The sequence below is a fragment of the Argopecten irradians genome, chromosome 8, assembly GCF_041381155.1.
Source record: "Argopecten irradians isolate NY chromosome 8, Ai_NY, whole genome shotgun sequence".
Lineage (NCBI taxonomy): Eukaryota > Metazoa > Mollusca > Bivalvia > Pectinida > Pectinidae > Argopecten > Argopecten irradians.
The window spans coordinates 25,469,840-25,493,311 of NC_091141.1; the positions used below are offsets into that span (position 1 = coordinate 25,469,840).

The window sequence follows — 23,472 nt, forward strand, 5'->3', positions numbered from 1 at the left end:
GTTAATCCTATAAATCGCTACTAATCATAAAGTTCTGCTGGGATTTTCTATCGAATTTGGCCCAGAAACATCCTTGGGGTTAACAGAATTCGTATAAATGTTGGTTTTGACCCCTTGGAGCAGAAAGAGTGGGGCCCAATAGGGGAATTAGAGGTCAATATTCAAATTCCTACAGAAAAGAAACAATGAACCTGTATTCAGAACATTACTAGGCATTACAAACCAGGTGAGCGATACAGGCCCTCTGTTTACGGTAAACATTTATATATATTATGTGTTATGTATGTACATAATAAATAGTTATGACGCCACAGAACGTTATGACGATTTATATTGTTCATACTTCAGATAAAGATGGCGTATTTTTGAAATAATTTTCTTTCAAAGAATCCAAGGCGTACTTGCAAGTGCGGCCTATTTTCAAAGAGGGAATATTTTCTAGTTATATTTGACGGTAAGGAATCCAAGACGTACATTCAAGACCGGCCTATTTTCGATTCTGGCTTATTGAGATTTTAGGATATACCATATCCGGAGGTTCTGATTGACACCTACTTGGTACTTGGTTATTCAAACTGTATCTATTGGGGAAACATATAAAATGAATAAAAATTGTGAGACACATACTACGATTACATGCCTTATGCTTGATTCTGGAAACATATACCTGTAGGGACATATAGAAATAAACTAAAATTTATATATAATGCTGATATGTACATTGGAAATTCCTGATATTTTCTTTAGAAGTTTTACCCATACAGTCCGTAGCCTGTTACTTAATCATAATTTCGTAAGTCTAACAGTAAGATGTATTACATGTCGATCTATTCCCATTTTAATGATGTTTAATAGCCTTTTTGTTTTCTCTTTCAGTTTGTAAGTATCCTACCAGACTAAGGCGGTAATGTATTGTGTCATACTCTTATTCTCATTCTTTATCTTAAAGCAATATACCATGCACTGGATGCACACATGATAAAGTCAGGGCAATAAATACCCAATTAAAGCCACACTATACGTAACTTTCAACAGAAATTCAAGTTAAATTCGACTCCGATATTGTTAGTATTTGTAGATGTAGTTGAAATTAAAATAAATTAAAGAATGTGTATAAGTTTTTTTAATAACTTTGGTACAACAGTTGTTGAAAGTCGATACATGTAAACATGCCTTCATTTTAAACTGGTCGCCATAGAAGTTACGATAATTGCCGAACGGAAGTCGTAAAGTTCATGACCCGTTTTCGGAAGAGTTCGGACAGACGTTACGTAGTTACGGTAGTCACATGACGTTCTCGGTAACGACGTTACTATGTCGGCTAACTTCGGCTTGTTTGACTAAGTGGGACCCACCTAGCGATGTTTAATATTTATTTGATTTTTATCAAAATATTCCGAATCATAATCGCTCATCTTGACTTCGATTTAGTCCTGTCTCTGCATGATTTACAACAGGACTTTTTCAACATTCTTCTAAATCATGAAAAAAATACGGATATTGGGCCTTTAAGCAATTTAAACACTTGTCATGCAAAGAACTTTCAGTAATTTGGACATGTGTATAAAGAAGCAATAAGAAGCAATATATATAATATATCACAAAGTGACGATAAAATATTTATTGGCTCATAATGCAGATTACGATTATCATTAGAGTAATGGAAGTCGCTGTGGCAAAATGTAAATATAACAAGATACTATACTCAAAAGAATAACAAAATCGGAGTCAATCCTGCGAAGGATTGATTACAATTAAAGAAATTAAAGAAGCAATCAGCAATATGAAATTAAACAAATCACCAGGTATCGACGGTCTCACAGTATAATTCTACAGAAAATTCTGGCCACACCTACAAAATATTCTGTTAAAAAGCTATAATAAAAGGTACAAGAATAAAGTTAACACCCTCACAAAGGAATGGGATATTATCACTACCATATAAAAAAGGTGAACTATTAAATCTAAAAAAAACTGGCGACCAATAACGCTCCTAAATATAGTTATAAATACTAAAAAAAATGTTTAGCAGAAAGACTAAAACAGTACTTCCAAAAATAATCAATTCAGACCAAAATGGCTTCTTAAAAGGTAGATACATATCAAACAATATTAGACTAAATAAAGATATAATAAATTATGCAGAAAAAAGCAAACTTAATGGAACCATACCTTTGTAGACTTTTAGACTTTTGATACAGTTGAATTTGAATTTATGTTTCAAAGTCTGGTCAAATTTGGATTGAAAAATCAATTCATAAAATGGATTAAAATACTTTATAACAAAACAAATAGTGTAGTTAGTAATAATGGTTGGATGTCTGAACCAATATGTTATCTAGAGGAATCCGACAGGGATGCCCAGCGTCATCGTTACTGTTTGTAATAGCCGCAGAAATTATGGCGACGAGAATTAGGAATGACCAAACTATACTAGGTCTAACTAGCATAAATAATCAATCACGTCGATTCAAAATATTGCAATTAGCAGATGACACCACCTTACTTTTTTAAAAAAAAGAAGACATTTGGCACTCTTGTTGAAGATAATCCCAGAATATGAGAAAGACCAATTTGGCTCAAATTACCTGATGTTGAAAATGAATATTGACAAGATAAATATCTTCCAAATAATGAGAAGATATCCCTTTTCTATCATGATATTTTAATAGCACGGATCAAATTAAAAAGATTGAATGATCCAAAGACAAATAATGATATACTTTCACAAATTATATGGGATAACAAATACATAAAGTTCAATTGCAAAATGCTCCTTTTTAAAAGTTGGACATAGTAAATGTACAGGAATAATCACAATAAAACAAATATTATACAAAATATTTACACTATAGATGAAAATAGAATATATAGAATACTCCCTCGTTAATGGAACTGGATATCTGATATTTTCTATTGTTTTATAAATCTTTTGGAATATCTTTTTCAAAAGATGTGTAAAAACGATTTCTTAGTTGAAAAAGATAAACATATGAACAGAATTGTATAGATTATATAGCTCAATGCTTTTCAATATATTGTGTCTTCCCAATTTAGTGTAACTAGTACGAATCCGATAATGAATGCATGTTGTTTGAAGTGTGTCAAGCAAACGAATTCGTTGGTTGCATTTTGGTTGATTTTCAGAGAGTTAAGTATGCCATCTCCAAAACCGGACGAATACAAATATTTGACCCGACAGAAATCTCCTACACAGGACATAAAAAGCGGAAAGAAGTCCCCACATATACATCGACATGTGGAAATATGCCTGATTGGAGCTTTGGAAATCATCGGTATAAAGATTGTCTTAAAACATTTAAACTGTAAACGTTCCTTTGGCACAATTAAATTTTGATTCCTTTTGAATTGGTAAGCGCAAAGATGACTTGTGACTTTATGCCAGAATAACTAAAATAACGCTTTGTAGGGCATATGATTGGGGTAGAAATTAAAGATAATACAATCATAATAGTATAAAATAATAATAAACAGTAAATTATAATAAAAGGGCCAATGTTCAAGTCACATGCATGCATATTTTAACTTCGTATAAATATCGCTACCTTGACGAGATCTATCAATATATTCATAAATCATTTGACTTTGTGCTTGTTGCTTACAGTACTTAATGCGTGTAACGTTCCCTCGACACGCACGCGCAACGAAAAACGAAAACGAAAAACCAAACGCAAACGAACGAAAACGCAAACGAAAAACGAAGAACGAAGAACGAAAATCGCGTTTCCCTAAACGAAAAACGCAAAACGAAAAACGCAAGCTATCGAAGATGAACGCAAACGAAAAAAGAAAAACGCAAAACGCAAAACGAAATAAGCAAACGAAAAAACGAAAAACGAAAGGTAAAAATCGCCGAAACCGGAAATTAAACGTGATCATAGTAATCGATCGGCACAACGGTTGTATAGTGATCCGGATTAGTCTATATAGTTACAGCTATATATAGTATCTTGGTACTTGTACACCTCGGCAAGCAATGTCACTGCCCAGGGCACAATAACAAAAGATTTGGTCACGGGTGTACTACTGTATATAAACAAAGGACGCATGTTTATACAATTTCATAAATGTACGTCCTTGCTGTACCGTCTTGCAAATACAATATTTTGTTCAAAGATGCTTAAATAATATAATTGTAAGTGTAATAACATGAACAACACTGAAAACGATTGGCATTCAACAATAGGCATTTTATCAGTATCTTATGATTTAAAAAATACACTTGAAAATTATATAACTATAATATATACAAATATATATTTGAAAAAAAAATACATATATATATTTTGACATTGACAATCATTTTCACGGGGGAAAATGGACTAATATGTTTCTTTCGAATAAAATTGTTGTATACATATGGCACGTGGTATATAGACGACGAAAATCACTAGTCTTTCGTAAAGGTTTTTCGTAATTACTGTATCCCGATAATGGATATAAAGTTCACCATACGGTTTACATGCATTGACGGTAATTTTAAGAAGAGGTCTTCAAATATTTGAACAAATTATATTAGACATTCAATGTAAAAATACTTTAACATTTATGAAATTTAAGTCAACAATATAAATTTTGGACCACAAAATGTGTAAAATTAGTGAAAAACAGTCTTGGGCGATTCTTTTGTAATTCATTATTATTTGTTCTTTATTCTTAACTTCATATGACTATTATTCTGCAAATATGTTTCTGTCGTTATTTATTCAAACACGATTTGTGAAGGAATATGGTATCCAAATAACGCTGACTGTTACAGTACACATTTCAAATTATTCAGAATAGAATTAATGAGGCATATAGACAAGAGGTTATTTACAATGTATTTACAGTAATACAACACATGGTATACTGTAGAACCATTCAATTGATAATATTTGTTATAATTTTATTTTATGATTAACCTATTGCATATGTTGTGATTTTAAATGAACTTACTTGATGATGAATGTCACTTTCTATTACAATGTCCATTATGATGTTTTACGCCAAAAGTATATTTAGAAATAGTAATACAAAGACCAAGTATGTTTGTTTTTAAAGTTAAATTGTTAAGTGTTAACAATGTTAAATAATTACAAAATTCTGGTAAATTTATCCAAGGATTTACAAGTAACAACACCAAGGACTTAGATGACCACACTTATAAATCCTTGATTTATCTATTTTGCTTTTAAGAAAAGGTGAGAAAAGTGAAAAAGATAAGACATTTGCTGAAAATTTAATATCCATGGTATACATGTATGTATCAGTCTCTTTTGTAAGATGAATTGTATACTTGACATGTTGTAACTTGCACATATGGACCGTCAACGGTATAAAATGAATTGAAATAACTCCCCTTTCAGAAGTCCGTCGGACCATGGCCGAGACTGGGCGATTATTTATGTTAATTAATTAGTGTCACCTGATCACACCCAGCGGCAACGGCTAGACTGGAGCTCTGCAAATAACACGTGTCTTACCTGAGTTACGGTCCAGATGTTACCTAACTCAGTGTACCGTAACGGATACATTGTAGTGGGTATTTCTACGTGTAGAAAATAAATTTAGATCGTGATATATTAGTTAGTTTCAATTGACCGGATCGTATTTTAATGTAAAGGAGTATCTAAGGATTTATAAGTAGATATATACGTCCTTGATATACAATCCAAGTAAAAGATGTCCGTAAATTAATGTTACCGAAAATAGTTCATGAAATGCAGAGATATCGTATTTGTTTTACATTTGTACTAGTGTACATGTGATATTTGATAAACACGTATTTTTAGGAAAAGATGACATATACCTATAGCTCGATCGGTTAAGCTTCAGACTACAGCTACGTTATATACAGTACATGTACATGTACAAATTAAATGTACAGTAACTTCGGTAAATTATTAGAAATCCTGCACCCTGTTACATATTCTATATAATTAAAGTTTCAAATGTTTTGGAACATACAGTGAAATAGGTCTAGTGCTACACCGGCAGTTGACTCCATTTTTAGTTTTTGCTTGCGCATGCGCAACTAACAATTCCTATCAAAACGAAAAGAAGTACATCCGGTTGACGAAACGCAAAACGCACGCAAACGCAAAACGAATTCAAATAAAAGCTCAAACGCAAACGAACGCAAACGAACGCGAACGAACGAAAACGAATCCGGAAGCGCAAACGCAAACGAAAAACGATAAACGAAAGGAAACGCAAACGAAACTAAACGAAAGGAACGCAAACGAAACCCTAACGCGTTTGAGGGAATGTTACACGCATTAAGTACTGTACAAACTGCTTTATATGTTATTTGACTAATAAGATTGCATCAACGAAATAAGAAAAAAACATGTGTTATTTACCACAGGTGACCTGGAATTAATAACTGGTCTGCCAACCTACGCCCAAACTGTCATTTGTACACAGGAGGCTGAGGTGTATGTCCTCGACCAGAAGAACTATGATCGACTAATCGAAAAACGGAATCCCCAGGTGATCGAAATGATGAAAAGGCTTTTAATGGAAAAGTACAAACTACGTTTGTCATGGATACAGGATAACGAACTTCCTTTTATCAGGTATCTTTTGTACAAGCTCGAGGAAAAAGAGAGGCAAAAACGACAGCGTTATCTGCAACGAAACATCTCAGAAAAGACGGCAGACTGGCCATCTGATGGTGCCCGACGCGGGCCATTCATTGACATGTACGGGCCAGGTAGCGTCTTTTATTCTATACGCATGAGGGAGAAACAGAAAAAACTCGAGCGAATGCGATTTGGACGTCAAACTGCCAAAGAAAAGGCAGATAATGCGTCACACCTTAATACTTCTGGTATGATCACCCAAATACAGTTATCACCTTTAGAGCAGGATGATTATCATCAGGATAACTTTGATGAAGAAGGTTTCGGACTGACGTCAGGCAGTCATCTGATATGTGATAGCGCACAGGAACGTGTTGTCGCATCCGGTGACGCCTCTCCGGATGACTTCCGGGACTTTGAAACCAGCGAGGACGCACTTTCAAACCTGGAACAACGCATCGAGGCTTGGCACACTAGTTTGCCTTCTAAAGATTCCAAACGTCAGTGCAAGAAAACAGTAAAGTTGCACAGACTTTTGTTAGAGGTGAGATTATGTTTGTTTATCATTTACAACGAAAATTGAAATGATGGACATCAAAATTGATATTCTTTATTGATTTTGCATCCGCGAACAGATCAATTTTCGATAAAATTATTTTTGAAGAAATAAGTTTAGATTAGAAATGAGCAAGTTTATGTGTGTTTTTCAATTGGGAAATAAGTTATCACACGACTATCAAGTCGGATATTTTGACAATAACTATTAATGTTTGCTTTGCAGGACAGCAGAAAACCGCTCCCTGGAAAGAAAAGTGTACCTCCGTCCGAAGACTAGACATAAGGCTAACTTCATTCAGGATCTAAAAAATGAACAAACACAGAACAAGGATACGTCCCATATATACAGGTCAGTGTATACATCAATACGGTATTATTCATGACGTTTTTATGCACTTATTATTGTATAGTTACTGTACTGTAAAATGGGACATTTAATGGTTTCAAATTGTGAATACTTAATGTGAAACCATCATATTTTTTTTAAATTTTAGTTGTACATGTACACGTATTGTAGTTATTTTATATATGTTGATATTTAATGTTTTTGTTTCGTTTTGGCGAATCACATGATTAGCTTAAAAACCGACAATGTGTAAGTTATTAAAAGCATGCATTTGAAATTGAAAATAAATCCCAATGAAGTATCATCATTCAAAAATAGTTCTGAGCCCCTTCTCTCCATTTTTTTTAAACATATACAATATATTGGTTTTGTTAAATATCCAAAGTCGCGAATAAAAAGTTAAAAAAAAAAATAATTACAAATAATATGTCCTTCTGATCATGTGTTAATTCAAACTCGTGATACGTTCGTACGAGTCAGCTTTCCTTACACTTTGTGACGTTCCCTTCAGGATTTTAGCCATTCCAAAAAATATAACCTTCGATATAGATATAAGCATTTTGTCTGTGAATCTATAATGCAGATTTCTTAGTGTTTTATAACATTTTTATCATATTCGATGTATGTTCCGATCAAGCTTACACCGTTTGATAAAATATCAGGTGACTGCAGTGTTTATATGGTGATTGGTTTTGGCAAACATAATGTTATACTCGGAGAGCTAGATGGCTGGACCGACATGTCGATTCGTGGAATTTATATAGTTGTTGGCGAGTGTGTAGGAATGCGTGAAGGGAAAAAAAACTACAAATAGCTTATTACCGTGGAAAATATCAAAAAGATGATTTTTGATATCTGTTGTTTTTTTTCATTTCAATTGCATGTTTTTATCTTGCACTGAAAGGTTCGAGTCTTTGAGAGACGAAATGGCTGCATAATGCTAATTGTATGGCAATTATATATGAGATGAATTCTTAATTTGTTATCCTATATGTATCGTACATATACTTCTTCAGAATTCTCACGCTAGCAGCGATGAATTGAATTGACGATGATGCTTTACTTCAAACATATTACAATTGAATATTTACTCTGAAACAAAATGTCCTGTTTTGCAGATCCCCATCCATACTTTGTCGATTTACAAAATGTTTATAGATACTAATTGTCATTAGTACTGAACCTTATTGTGTACACATTTTGTTATTTTTTGTTTGTTATATTTTTACTATTTTTCGCATTTTAAAATCGTTGTTGTAAGTAATTGCATTATTCCCATAATAAGATACTTGTTTATAAACTTGTTTAATTGTATATCCTTGAATCATTTTAAGATCATCTTCTATATCCCTGCAGGGAAAAATGTCCCTATCTCAGATCACAAGTCGGAGATTTTCATCACCAATGTAATTATTTTAATTTTACCTGTCTATTGTAATATACACCTATATATCTGGTTCGTTCTAGTTGTATTCACAATGTCTATAGTGGGTTGATTTATTGAGGGATGCTGCTGTTGTTCTGTGATTTTCACTTTAAGTTCACATTATGATGACGTTATTTGTTCTACCCATCAGTCCACCAATCAGCGACGTTCGTGCACCTCACGTGACCGTGTTCTCACCGCACGAGTCCGAAAAGAATCCCGATGCAGGTGTGGCATTCTGTCCTCTTTAGTTTTAACCTTGTTAGCACGCCGACAGCAGTCTGACGTTTATGTGCTACTTATGTTTTCATAATATTATCCCATTAATGTGAATTATGCGCCATCCAGATTTTGGCATGTCACTGTTTAATAGTTATATACGGTTCAAATAATTAAAAGAACAAAAACTCACATTAGTATGAATTTATGTTTTCACGCAACTCTAACTTTACACTACTAAAGCTTGATTTTTAAGAAATCCATTTATTTGAATAAATACCAACATGGAAATTTTTAAGTTACATACACGAAAAAAGTATTTAAATGCATTATCAAAGCCTATGCATGTCAATAAAATTCCTTACACGATTGGAGTTTCTGTGTATTTTACACCATCAGATATAGTGTCTGTCATTGTGTATAATATATTTCTAGTTACATCCCCATGAACACGTCATGTCTTTATGACTATAGTTGACCCATCACAGGACAGATTCGTAGATTGTTTTGATAATTCATTTTTTAATTAATACATTTTCAGTTGCCAAAAGAATGCTAATATATGTTGTTGTTTTGTGACTTTACCTTCATTATTCCTTGGAATTAAAATTATGGCACTAGTAGAACACTTAAAGTAATTTTCAAAACATTTCAAACTCTCAATCGTAGCTAGGTTTAAAACAGATGTGGCAATATACTTTATGTACGAACTTGTGTAAGAAAGTCTGGATGAAACCATGTGACATCCTAAATTCGACTCAAAAGATTCAAGATATAAACATCAATGACCTTAATATACATTTTAATCACAAATGTCGTAAAAAACGCGTGTAATAACACCAGTGTGACGTTACAGGTAATAATGATATCATAATCAAAAACTGACGTCGTACAGTAGACTCAAACGTCACATCCGAGTCTTCTTTCGACATTCTTATAATAAAACGAAATTAAAAGTTCTTTATTTTCACAAATACTACTTTTTTTCTTTTATAAATATGATCTTAACATCGTGGTTATCTATGAAATTTATTCAACTCGTTAAATATTTTGATTTTAGATTAATGAACTATTTAAATATTAAGTTTTATATCACGTAGCCACTGATGAAAGATTCTCTATTTATAAAAGAAAATTTAACATTTCCGCTCAAACTATGTTAACGTCCGGCTGCTGTTGAGACTTGTAGACCTGATACTATATAACACATTTTCTGATCTATCACACCTGTATCCTCGACTCCAAACTGTTTATGTGCATTCACTCACACACCTATGACCACCCCTTTAAACTCACACTATTCTATGGCTTTACCAAGTGAATCTTAGTTATAGGAGTGAGTTAGGTAATTTATTATCATTACTCAGAAACATGGCTTGCCTTTATCTTGGCATGTTTCTTTTGTAATTCCGGTAAGGCGCTTTAGGTAATTGTGTGGCCTCTTCATTTAAGAACTTAAAGTTCATTAAAGTTAAATTTGCTCAGTTAAAAAAATAGCAGAACAATGAGTAATCCTCTGAAGATTATTTCAATCATAGAATCATAATATTATTTTATTTTTTATTATTCAAATCGCCTATCTCCGTGGTCCGTTCGTTTAATCGCCCGTTGATAGTTCTTGTTACCGATATTTCTCAAAAAGTACTGAATGGATTCATTTTTAGATTTCCCAGTTAAGCTTATTACATTAAGGGACCGATCGGTAAAACATTGGAAGGCAGACAGACAGCCGCTTTGGATGTTTTAATTTGAGATTGTTACCGCTATTTCGTAGAAGGTACGAAGGGTGTTTGCCTTAATTCGTTATATGTAGACTCCTTTTTCACCCCAGTTAAGCATCTTGCATTTTTGGACCAATCGGTTAACAGGCATTGACAGGCAGCCAGCTTCGACGTTTTAAATTGAATTTCTCATGTAGACTCCTCGCGGACACTTGTTATGCATATTGCATTTTCTGACCGAACCATCAACAAAATGACCAACATGCAGGCATATTTGATTTTGACATTTAAAATTTGGTAATGCTATTTCTCAGAAGGTACTAATTTCCTTTTTTCAGACTTTGTTTGTATGTTCTACTTGGATCTTATATGAACATATTGCATTTTGGGAATGATTTGATAAAGATAGCTAACAGGAAGCCATCTTGGATTTTGATAACGGACCTTTTTCATTTCTACATGTTTCCCATTCTTGGTCCAAGGTGTTAGTCGCTTTATCGCTTATTAAGGCAATATAAATTATTTTAGGTAAAATTAATTTTCTTTAAGACTTTACGCGTACACGATGGACGAAGGATGGCGGTCTCAGATGACCTGAAATGTTGATATGTTGAGTCTTGCGAAGTGTTATTTTTGATTGCTTATTACACTAGAATCAGATGTAGTATCTACTAAAGTAGTGTACATATACAGTTTGTTAGCTCATATACTAACATTCCTTTTCTAGTTACCATTCTGTATACATAAACAGTAGTATAAGTAACCAGTGTATTGTATATCCGATTCCTAACCGGTTATGTCAATACTGTAATCGTAGATATTTCCGCGAGTGGTTATTTTCACGATTTGCATGCATTAACCTTTCGCAGTGTTGTTATTTGCGAGATATATACACTTTTAGACTTTTAACAACGAAGTTCATAGATACAAATATTATTACGCGCGGGAGAAATTTTAACGATCAAAGCTACCTTCGCGTAATTAGCGTAAATTTTCCCCTCACGTAAATTTCAACGTCTTTTAGCAGTGTTATAAACTTTCTCAAGTAGATGATCTAGATGTTTGTGTGTAAATACAAATATAAATGTGAACATGAATACAAAGGTCAGTAATGGTTGAGTTTACGAACACTAGCATCAAATTTATTATGTGCTATAGACAAATTTTGCGTTACTATATATAATTGACAAAATCCTCTGAACTTAAATATAATTTTTGTATAAATGTATTGAATTTAATATATTATATTCAATATCATATAGCTATAGTCAAACACATAAACCTTGTTTTACAGTCTGCTGTGCCAACCGGAAAAGCCCCTGGGTACCGAGGCCTCAGTCTAGCCGCACCCCCTCTGTCAGTCTGGTCGTCCGCCGACGAAGGGTATAACATAATTATTTATGAAATAATTACGATATAATTATGCATTTTGGTAATTTAAAACATTCTTTATAACTTTATCTGTATTGATTAGATTAATTACATTCTTATGTATAAAATAGCGCAAACATTAAAGATGCTCCACCGCTGACAAATGGTATTTTTCCACTTTCAAAAACAGGAGCAGGCGATCTAGTATTTTCCCTCAGTTACAAAAGTTACTAACTTAACACCATTACCACCATTGAAATGTTTGAGCTTCTAATTTTATATTAAATTACAAATATAACAAATAATTATTTGCATCCCGCAAAAAATTCCGTGACACTATATCCTTTATGAAATGAAGTACCGATTGCCCATGCACCAAAGGCAAAATGAATTATTTTATATTATTTTTTGTGTTATTTAGACATATATATATATACATGATTAAACACCAATTATTGTTCAAATGATGAATATCATTTATGTTCTGTCAGCGGTGGAACATCTTTAATGGTAATTGTGTTACTAATATGACAGATAATTACAAAGTTATACGTCAGCATAATTAAGTTTTCTTGATATTACAGCCGACATCTGCCAGACAGTACACAGTAGCGGAGTATGAAGAACTTAAAGAACAGCTTCGTCAGAAACAACGAGCTTTTAAATCTTTATTGTGGAGGCCTAAAGTCTAACATGGGACTCACTAGTTGTTCCAATTTTTATATCATTGATTACTGTTATTTACTAAACGTGTCGTCTATAAATGACTACGTATTCTATACCTTATTAGATTTATCGTCATAACTGTTGCTGAACAAACACTTCTGTAATGATAAGTCAATAGCAATACTGATAGTAGGTGTGTTTGTTCCCAAATACAACGAACGTATTATTACAATTGTCAGTTGTAGAAGTCTTGTGAATGTTACCTGATGTGATGGAAGAAGATCGATTTCTGCTCCTCTAACAATAATTCCAAAATACACCATGAAAAGTACTATGCAATCAATTCATCAAGCATCATATAATACTCTTTCATATATCTATATGAAGGATAGTGATATTCTACCCCAGGATCACAAAATACTGCATTTTCTCTCATTCCTCACCTTTTTTTATTTTAATTTTACAATTTTAAAAAATTGAAGAAATCCGCGGCTTCAATTTTATTTTTAATACAAACATTTACACTGCATGGATTCCGCGCCGGTATCCGTATGTTTGGATCGTCTTCCGATTTTATAAATAAGACAACAATGTATCATAAATTACAGATTTGTTGAAATTACATTTGAAAACTACATTTAAAGGGAAATCTGAAGCGACAATTTTCAAGTATGATAAACAATCCGCTTTCAGGGTGCCATGTACATATCCATGCAGACGACGTCACATGTTAAATCTCGCCCAAAATTCCGGTTTGGATGGATATTCTTATATGTATACGGACTTATTCTATTGATATGTTAAATGTTTTGAGAACCATTTGACCTTTTAGCAGTTTTCTATTTGATTGCCGAGATAATACCGTTGGGTAATAGCAGGACTGGGCTATCTAAATCCGCAGTAACTTGTTGAGCATCCAGTAAGTATTGAGGTATCCCAGGAGCGAACCCCATTATGGCAACTACATGTATCGTTTGCACTTGTTTAAGGTATCGTAATATTCCCTGAACGTTTGCGGTACCTGAATGCTGAGTAAACAAAAAAGGCATGGCTATTTGGTGATGGAAATATGTTTAGAACCTAGTTGATTTTTTCTTTAAACATACCGTTAAAGTTTACACTATTGGAATCATATTTGTAGATACAGATGCGCCGTGTTGCCGGTTAATTTCGTGAGTAGGCCTATATTTTCGTGATTTCACGGAATATCCATTTGTTAACGAAAAGAACAATGTAGATACGGGCACTAAAGAAAGATATTGAGTACCCTAAAGACCACAATTCAAATGAATTCCGCTAAACTTTAATTTTCTCAGGTTCGGTTTAGCTCGCGAAAATTTTAGATACCAGTAAATTACCAGCTATACGGTAAAGAACAAAGATGGTAATTATTTATAGGTGACTACAGATTTAAGCGCAAGAAGTTACGAAAATCCCTACTTGTACTATATACAGCCCTACAATAATTTCTAAGAAACGATAGTTTTTTTTGCGTAACTTGATACAAAGACTTGAAAGAAGGGAATACCACGTCTGATTAGTTTAAAAGTTAGGGCTACCATTGAAGCTTATCAAGCTTAGTTAAACAGACGCTGGCCCAAAGATCACAATACAGTTTTAAGTTTAAAACAGTCTCTCTGGACTCCTATTGGTGAGAGATTTATAGATGTAAGAAGGGTAACGTCTATTTACATACATTACCGATTACACAAAATTTAAATAGCCGTGATCCATCTTATATATGTCATCACCAGGAATGAGTCCATGTGCTTAAACATAATACATTTAGCAAAATCAAAAATGACGTTGCAAAAATACGTCATACATGTATTTGTTTGCCTTACTCTAAACTTAAGTCTAATATTGTTTTTATATACCTAGAGTCTGGTTTTATATGCAAATCATTGAATTGTTTAGTTCTCCACCAGTAGAAATACGTTCTGATCTTATTCTCTTAACAGTCAAGGGATTACATTGAAATGATGACTTCGATTGGTAGTCTTTCACTTAAGTAATAACACATTGTGTTCCAAAGTTTTCACATAAGTAAATAGTTTTTGTGTCTCTGTTAGAGATGTTCTACAATTTGTGACAATGACCAATCACTTTAGTGCACATGAAGTAGAAGAAATAGTCTGTTTCGAACCTATAATAAAGATAAACATTTTCTAAAATGGTATCCAAACCTGTTCATACCTTGAGTAGCTTTTTATCCAAACCGGATCTATACACATATCCAAACCGGAGCATCATGTCAAACACAACAGTAATATAAACAGTAATATTACTTATCTAGAACATCATTAACACAACACAGTGGTCGGAAAAGGATGTTGATAGTATATAGTTTCACAACCATTATTCGAAGAGTTACGATGCCATTCAGGGATACATATAAAACATCAAAAAGTACCACTCTTTCGATTATATGGCACATGAATTTGTGTTTGAGCTTCAATATTTGGAAAATGAAAATGTTTATACGACAACTGGTCATTTTACTTTGCTCTGCGATCATTATTGCGCCAACTAGTCCTTTTAATAATCTTAAAAAATATTTAAATCCATTAACTAGAATCACGCTTAACTGATCAAACCCCATTCTTCTCGCTTCGAAATGAAACCGGAAGACGATCCAAACATACAGCTACCGGCGCGGAATCCATACTGTGATTTAAGACATTTTAAACACAAATCGAGCTGTGTGTGTTCTTTATAGTAAAACCAGCCTATTTCTTACATAACGTTTAAATATTAACGAAAAAAAATTGATTTTTTGTTGACGAAGTTACGTCACGGGGTTGTATTGCATGAATATCCGTGTAATAAAGACAGTATATATGTAATTCATCGGATAAATCAGTATTACACCCGTAGGTATGAGAGAAATTTATTTATTACGTATTGGAGTTGTCTAACCTTGTTCAAATATGCCAACACTTACATCGGAAGTTTATGTGAGAACAAAGCAATTTTGTTTTCTTTTAAAATGGCATTTCGCTCAGAAGCGCATGACGTCACAATCAATATTCAACAACAGGATAAGAAATTAAGTAACGCCCAACTACAGCAAAAATGTAATGAACATCAAGAAAAAATGTAATGAACATCAAGAAAAATGAAACACATGATAATCGTCTTGTGCTTCAAACTTCTGAGGATTTGATATCATAGTGATTTTAGTTCATCAGAAGATAAAACAAAGGACGATTACATTTCAACCTTAAAGTTAGCAAATGTTATAAAGATATTACACGGACCACTTCCAATGACCATGACGAATATAATCTGGTATGGGTCCGTCTAGTGGACAAGGATATCTCAACCCGAGTGAAAGATTTTGGCTGGTGAGATTCTTTTTCTCCCATATCTTAACGAAACATTATGAAAAGGCAAATAAATATTTCTAAATCTCCGCAATCATAGAAACGGCGCAATGCGACAATAGTTGATGACGTCACCAACAATAGTCGCCGCATGTAATGATGACATCACGTCATTGTCTAGCGCTTGTGAGCTGTCAATAGGACCTTTCCCTGCCTTGAGGGTTGGACAGATAATTCTCTACCCGAGGAGGAGATTCACGACTGTCTAACCCGAGGCTTTTCTTAGGTTACACTGACGTGAATCTCCTCCGAGGGTTTATATTTCCTGTCCTACTCTATAGGTGGGGAATGATCTTTTTTCTGCTCCTGTAATTCAAAAAATGTTTTTTTTAAATCCTATAAGATCGAGATTTAAAAAGGCGACACATATTTATATACTTAACCGTATCAAATTGGAGATGTTTTATTTCGTGGCAAACAAGAATTTAAACCAGTTTGAATTACTTAAAGGCAAAGATGTATCAATATATATATTGTACCAAAACCATTTAGCACAGTCATTTCACCTAATATGTATGGAGACAGGCGGGTTTCCGATTACGATATAATAATGAGGCCAAATTTAGCAAGCGCGTGAAGCACGAGATCAAGGTCAAAAGAAATATGGATTATCCAATGGACTGCACATGATATCTTTATTTGCATATGCCGTTTTACAAATGTCGGTTTATCACGCGAATATGTTCTACGCGTGCAGGCTGTCTTGCCCTGGGTAAGACTATAAGACTCTTTCATATGTGGATATGAAGGATAGGGATATTCTACTTGAGGGTCACAAAATGTAGTAAAACCCGAGGCTTGCCGACTGAAAGTCAATTTTTCATACAAAAATTACGTGATATTTTCAACAAAAATTCTGTTGTTTGCATCTTTTACAGTAAAACCAGTTAAATTTGTGAAAAAAATGTTAAAATTTTACCGAGGAAATAGAAATTGTGTTGACGTCGTGACGTCACTAGGCTATTGCATGGGTAGCCTCGAAAGCAAAATATAAAAGGATCTTAAAACATTAATAAAATAGGAAAATGTATATCGATGAAGTTGCCACACCAAACAAATGCAAGTTTACCTGCGTAATCTATGTTAATATTGAAGATTCATTTCGCTGTTTTGCCGTTTGGCGCAGTGATAGTCAACTAACGCGCGGTAATTAGGGCGACGGCGGGAAACATAATACGGCCCGCGTTATGAAAATAAACATTTGATATATTTTAATTAAATAGTTCAGAAGGTGATGATAGGTGTAGTATCAATGGTAAGCTAATAACTTTTGGGACTCTCAAAAATTTTTGTTCTCGTTTTATATTCCCATATTAAAAATCAACAGTCGTTTCAGAAAGTTAGTGGGCCTTTAAACAAAATTTCCTCGTCACAATGTAACGGATTTCAAAATAACAATAAAGGGTTGTTATCAGATGCAACTTAAATATGTATTTGACATCTGACAGAATATGTGTTTAAGCATTGGTAAAGTAATAAACAACAAACTTAATCGCTGGCTATCAACAAAGGCGTTCCCGAGGAATGTTCCGGGAATTCCTTAGTTCACGGTCACCTCAATAATGTACATGCACGGTAAGTATTATTTTAGCACAGGAGATTATCTGGGCAACGCTTTCAATTGAACAATAGGCTAAGTTGTGTAAATACAGACATATCACGAACATATTTAATAGAAAGCATATTCCTAAACTAAATCATATAAGCTTTATCCTCTTTCTTTGCATTGTTATGCCTGCACACCATATTTTACATGCATGCAAATGTTGTGGCTACGAAGGGTCCGGTTTTTTTCAGATATCACGTTCGTAGACCAATACATATATGACATACATTAAGCAGCTTGAGGATAATTACTGATACGAAAACATCTCATAAAGGGTCATGTTAGGATGACCTCTATACCACTTGTACTTTATACCAAATTCATTTTCTATACAATACTACATCAATTAAAAACGCCATTTCGTCCCAGTACACATATGCATTTAGCTTTGTAGGGCTTTTTGGACGAGGTGACTATGTACACAAAAATAATTCTGACAGATTAATAAATGTACCGATATGTCATTTTATTACGATTTCGCTTTGTGTAGAACAAATAAATTCCCAACTTGAATGTCTTCGAAAACTATTTTAGCCGAATACACAAGCAATGGTTTATAATCAACAAACATTTAGTTTATTATATTAATCGGGATATTTCCATAAATTATTTTGTTTTAGTTTTACATTGATATGTACGTGATAGTAAAGGCAAGCCACGTTCTTTTTAGCAGAATAACACGACATTGTGTAAATATACAGGAAAAACGTTTCTTACCAAACAATATCAATAACGAAACTTACATATTGATTTCTTAGATTGACAGAAACAGTATCATAAGCATCATAAAACATTTCATTTTCAGCGACGATATAAAATAAAACATGACCAAATAACCATTTGAAGGCTTGTTTTACATAATAATTTGGCATGTACAGATAACGGTCGTACAAACGCAAGAAAAACTGTAAGTGAGAAAGACAAGCAAAGAGCATTTCAAATGGAAATATTATTTTATTTTTTTAAATCTGTATCAAAGTCTATATCACAAGCGTATGGAAGTATTAAAACGACAAGTACTAATTCGACTCACGCAAGTTAGTCATACATGTAACAAAACAATATAAAGGTCGTCGCAGTATACGCGAGCTATACAACTTGAAATATATATGTGACATGTGATTAAGCCATGTCCACTGCCTGTAGATTCTCCTGGTGGACCAGTGTGGACCAGTGTTGAGTACTGGAATCGCAAACATTTTTCAGCTTTAGTTGCTTTTGAACCACTTCTAAAAGAGAAGAACAAAATCAGTGTGACTGTGAACTCGGACGAATCGGTCCACTAAGGTGTAGATTAAAAAAAACCATACCAAATTTGTGGTGTTAAGTCGTTTTGGTCTAGTGCGTTACCATATATATTTATCGTATATACGTATATTTACAGTTGTTATATATATATATAAACCTTCTTACGTTTTAGATCGCATTGTCTTAATAATAAACTGCATGTTAAGATTTCATAATGCTTAAATATGATTAAGTCATTCCTAAACATCATTGGTTTGTAAAACAACACGTATTATGTACCCGATATAGTATAATGTATTATGATATATATAAACGGGGTCGATTTATACTACAACATAACACTGTATAACGTCAAAGCCAGTCAGTCATTGTCTTTATCCAAACTATATCAAAACGTATGTTTACTTTGTTTAAGAACAAAGACGAATAATCGTATTTATCAGAAGTTTGAATCAATACATGACTATGTTGGCATACAGCTCAATTAATATCAATTAATTTTTTACCTTTTACTGTTGGTTGTTTAGCATACTTAAAACGTTCATATATAAAGAATAACCTCTCACAGACACTACTTAGAATGTCAACATTACATATCATCGGACTATGGTGACGTATTCTAACATCGTACTATTTAAGTTAACGTTTCGTAACTCTTGTGGCAGCGGTAATATCGACTTATATCTTGGAAAATCGTCTTCGCTCATTACGACGATATCCAGCCATGATTGTATAACTTGGCCTTTCAACATCTCAATGTCGAAAAAATGTGTGATATCTCGAGTTACCGTAAAACGATATGGAATAGCACGATTTCAGAAATATACCATCTTACTGAGCATTACGTCTTAATTATTCTAGTTACGTTTTACTTAAAATAGTGGAACAGATGTAAGTAGTATTTATTATCACTTAACATAAATCCGATGTTCATTATATCACGGTCACTAATCTACCAGCTTTTAAATGCACTGACATGTTTGTATACACACTGTGTTCATATACCAACTTACCAGTTAGTACATTGCAATACATATTTAACTGTTTTCTGTTATGAATACATAGATTTTTGAATCCACAGTTAAACGTACGCATATATGAATATTATTTATAAATCAAATGAAAAGAAATAATGTCGTTTTATAACATTTAAAAACACATGGCAGCCGTTATTTTTACTGTAATTGGCATTACAACACACAATCTGTTTCATGATAAACGAACATAGGAAAGGTATTTGTGAAACCAGAAAATTGATGTAATCAGTAGGACGATTATATTAAAAAAACAAAACACTAACAATGTATATAAAAATGCAATTTTAACTAACTACATTGTACTTGGTTTGAAGATAATATAGAAGTAATGACACATGCTTTATGCAATAGATTAAATGGCATTCGCTTGCTGTCTGTATAGAATACTGTTGACAAGTTTTACCTTGACTTGAAATAACTTATCTCTGTTTACTCTGCTATACGTATATTACATGAAGGTTCAGTCCCAGAAAGACAGATTTCTTAATTATTTTTAAAAGTCACATGAACTTTTCAATGATAATCTGATCTGATAGTGTCTAAAGTCAGTTTATCTGGTTAATGAAATCCCCGCAGAAAAGACAAAGAAAGAGTAACATTTAACGTTGGAGATGGAGATGTACATACGATAGCATCCCTGATAATGTATATTATAGTCATTGTCTTATAATGCAGTGTGTCATCAATGTTTAATAAAGTACATGAATTGTTTATTTACTTACTTTACATCTCGGGCACTGCCATCTCTAAATAAAATATAAATAGAAATAAATGCATTTGCGTGATAATATGAGCATATGTAAAAATTTCTTTCAAAAGCTGCCATTATCATTATAATCATAATCATTATCGTTATCACAGAAGTGACGATGTTTATATTTTGATATATTTATTCTGCAATTCATAGCACTGACCAAATGATTCGAGAAACAATGCTAACCCAGAAAGTTGTAACAAAGGCAGCATTGATCAACAAATGTATGACAGAAGTAAATGTTGTTATGGATGCGTGATATCACAGACGTAGTTACATTTTTGTCTATTTCTAAGGCATTTGTTGTAGATGACTAACACCGTCAATTTACACGAACTATGTTTATAATTGGAGGTTTGCATAACAAGCTGATAATGGTGGCCATGGTGATACATACTAGTAGGTACCCCTAACAATACAATCCATCACCAGAAAGCATAGGATGTGATGGAAAGTATTGAGACAAACCCTCACTGCCTTATTTGCTTTAGGTGAACAAAATTCGATTAAATAAAAAATTATATGCATAGAATGCCATTATTGGTAGAGCTGGTCTGAGTGGTCTGAGTTGTCTGATAAATTACAGCAGATAGTTCCGTTCACTCAATTAGGGTATTACCCCCTGTGTAAACTAGGTATGCTTTATATACAAATACAACACTTCTTAGGTGCAGCTGCAACGAACTAAGTTGGCCAAAAGTGTGTTTACACCATGACTAACCTCAGATATTACTGTTGACAAGTAATTATATGTAACTTGTTAATATTGGCAAAATATTTTGGAATTTCCAGAAAACAATTTCATAAGGTTCGGTCTATAAACGGAAACAATGTTGTTGTGAGATATTATCTTTATTACAATTAGTGTATATGTATCATTATCAGTGTGTATGCAAACTTACACATTGTATAACGTCCATACGAACTGACCACGAACAAATATTGATTAAATGCATACTGATTGCTTAAGTTGTTTAGATAATGCAATATGCTAATACACCGAGAAAGCTGGTATAGGACGCTCGCCCTTGGTGAAGACTCGGTCACACATTCACGAATCACCTCGCTGGAATAGCTACGGATATGATCCCCGACATCATTCGTGGCATTCTGTAATGGTCCGCAACTTTCCGTACAGTAACCGTTGTCTTACGTAGTTACGCTTGGAGGATTTTTAAATTCGTGAAATTTGTTAAACACGTTCAAAATTAGACTACGGTTCAAACAACCGTAGATATTTCCCTACCTAACCTGATAAACCGTATTAGAATGTACTGAACCGTAGACAAAACATGCATTGATTTTCAAACATTTGCAACAAACATACATATCATTCCAAACATGCGTAATTACATTATCATTTTCCGTTATTATATATCTAAACTTATTAGAACCGCCATAATCTATATGGATGCATGAAATATTAAAATGTATGCAAACATCTTGATAACTGAAACAACGTGTAACATTTGAAATAGATATCCAAAATATGACTGTATAGTTACTAAAAACTGTCTTACACATCGAAATAAATTTTATAAAGAATTGCTTACCTAACGTATTAAGACTGATTTTACGATGGATGGTCAGAAATGCAGTTTTAAAAGCAGAGCAATATTAGATTATACATTTCGGCATAGCTTGTTAGATTCAACCAATCCAAACACATTTTAATAATGAGATATGCCATATTTCTAATTTTCTATTTATAGTTTTAAAATACTAAAATAAAACCATTTTACGTTTTAACGTTGTAATATAACGGGGCACGCAAGCGAGATTAAAAGTGATGTATGGATTTATTTGTAGAAAATCAGACAGCCTAAATAACTCTGATGATACAGTATCATTACTACAATTGAAGTTAATTAGTATTGTGATACTGTAAGTTTAATGATTATGTGGAGACAACAATCAATGGACTTTGTCTTTCAAAACGTTTGGACGTTGTACTACACAGATATGGCATATTTATTGCATTAACAGCTCCTTTACTCGGACGAAATAGTACAATTATTATTATAATTATGGTATAGATTTTTTGTAATTAAAGGAATATTGTGTTGTGTAAATTATCAACTATGATTTCTGTTATTTAAAGATGTATGGTCTGTGACATGTTGAATTTTTGGCATAGAAAAAATATTTAGAGTGTTCTACATATTTTTCTCCGCCTCTCTAAGTTTTAAACTTTCGATATTTACCGACTTTTGTAAAGTTCGCATTCGCAAAGTTGTTAAACAATTAAATTGAAATATTGATTTTTAACGTGTACACGTTTAAAATAGCTCGGAAATATCCGAAATGTTCCGATCTATTCACATCTGTACGGGAATTGGCGATATTGAATACGTGACATGGCTCGGGAGGTTCCAATCTATACGGGTATCGCCGATGTCGGTCACGTGATGCAACTCGGTTTTCCGATATTACCCGAAAGTTTGGAACATGGCGTTGACTGTGGCGGTTCTTTCAAAACGTGGGATATTTCAAGCGACAATTACCGCTTTGTCCATAGTATTTTTTAATGGTAGGGGGGGGGGGGCT

The 23,472-nt window shown here is 33.3% G+C and overlaps 1 protein-coding gene across 1 annotated transcript in view; it reads left to right on the forward strand.

Annotated features, from left to right (window-relative positions):
- Positions 1–13,329, forward strand: part of LOC138329805 (uncharacterized) — an 80,906-nt gene extending 67,577 nt beyond the window's left edge. The window contains 7 exon segments of the mRNA XM_069277100.1: positions 3,101–3,296; positions 6,371–7,131; positions 7,369–7,395; positions 7,397–7,494; positions 9,069–9,145; positions 12,152–12,240; positions 12,813–13,329. Coding sequence (XP_069133201.1) covers positions 3,101–3,296; positions 6,371–7,131; positions 7,369–7,395; positions 7,397–7,494; positions 9,069–9,145; positions 12,152–12,240; positions 12,813–12,920 — 1,356 coding nt within the window. The 3' untranslated portion in view covers positions 12,921–13,329.
- Positions 13,330–23,472: the final 10,143 nt, after the last annotated feature.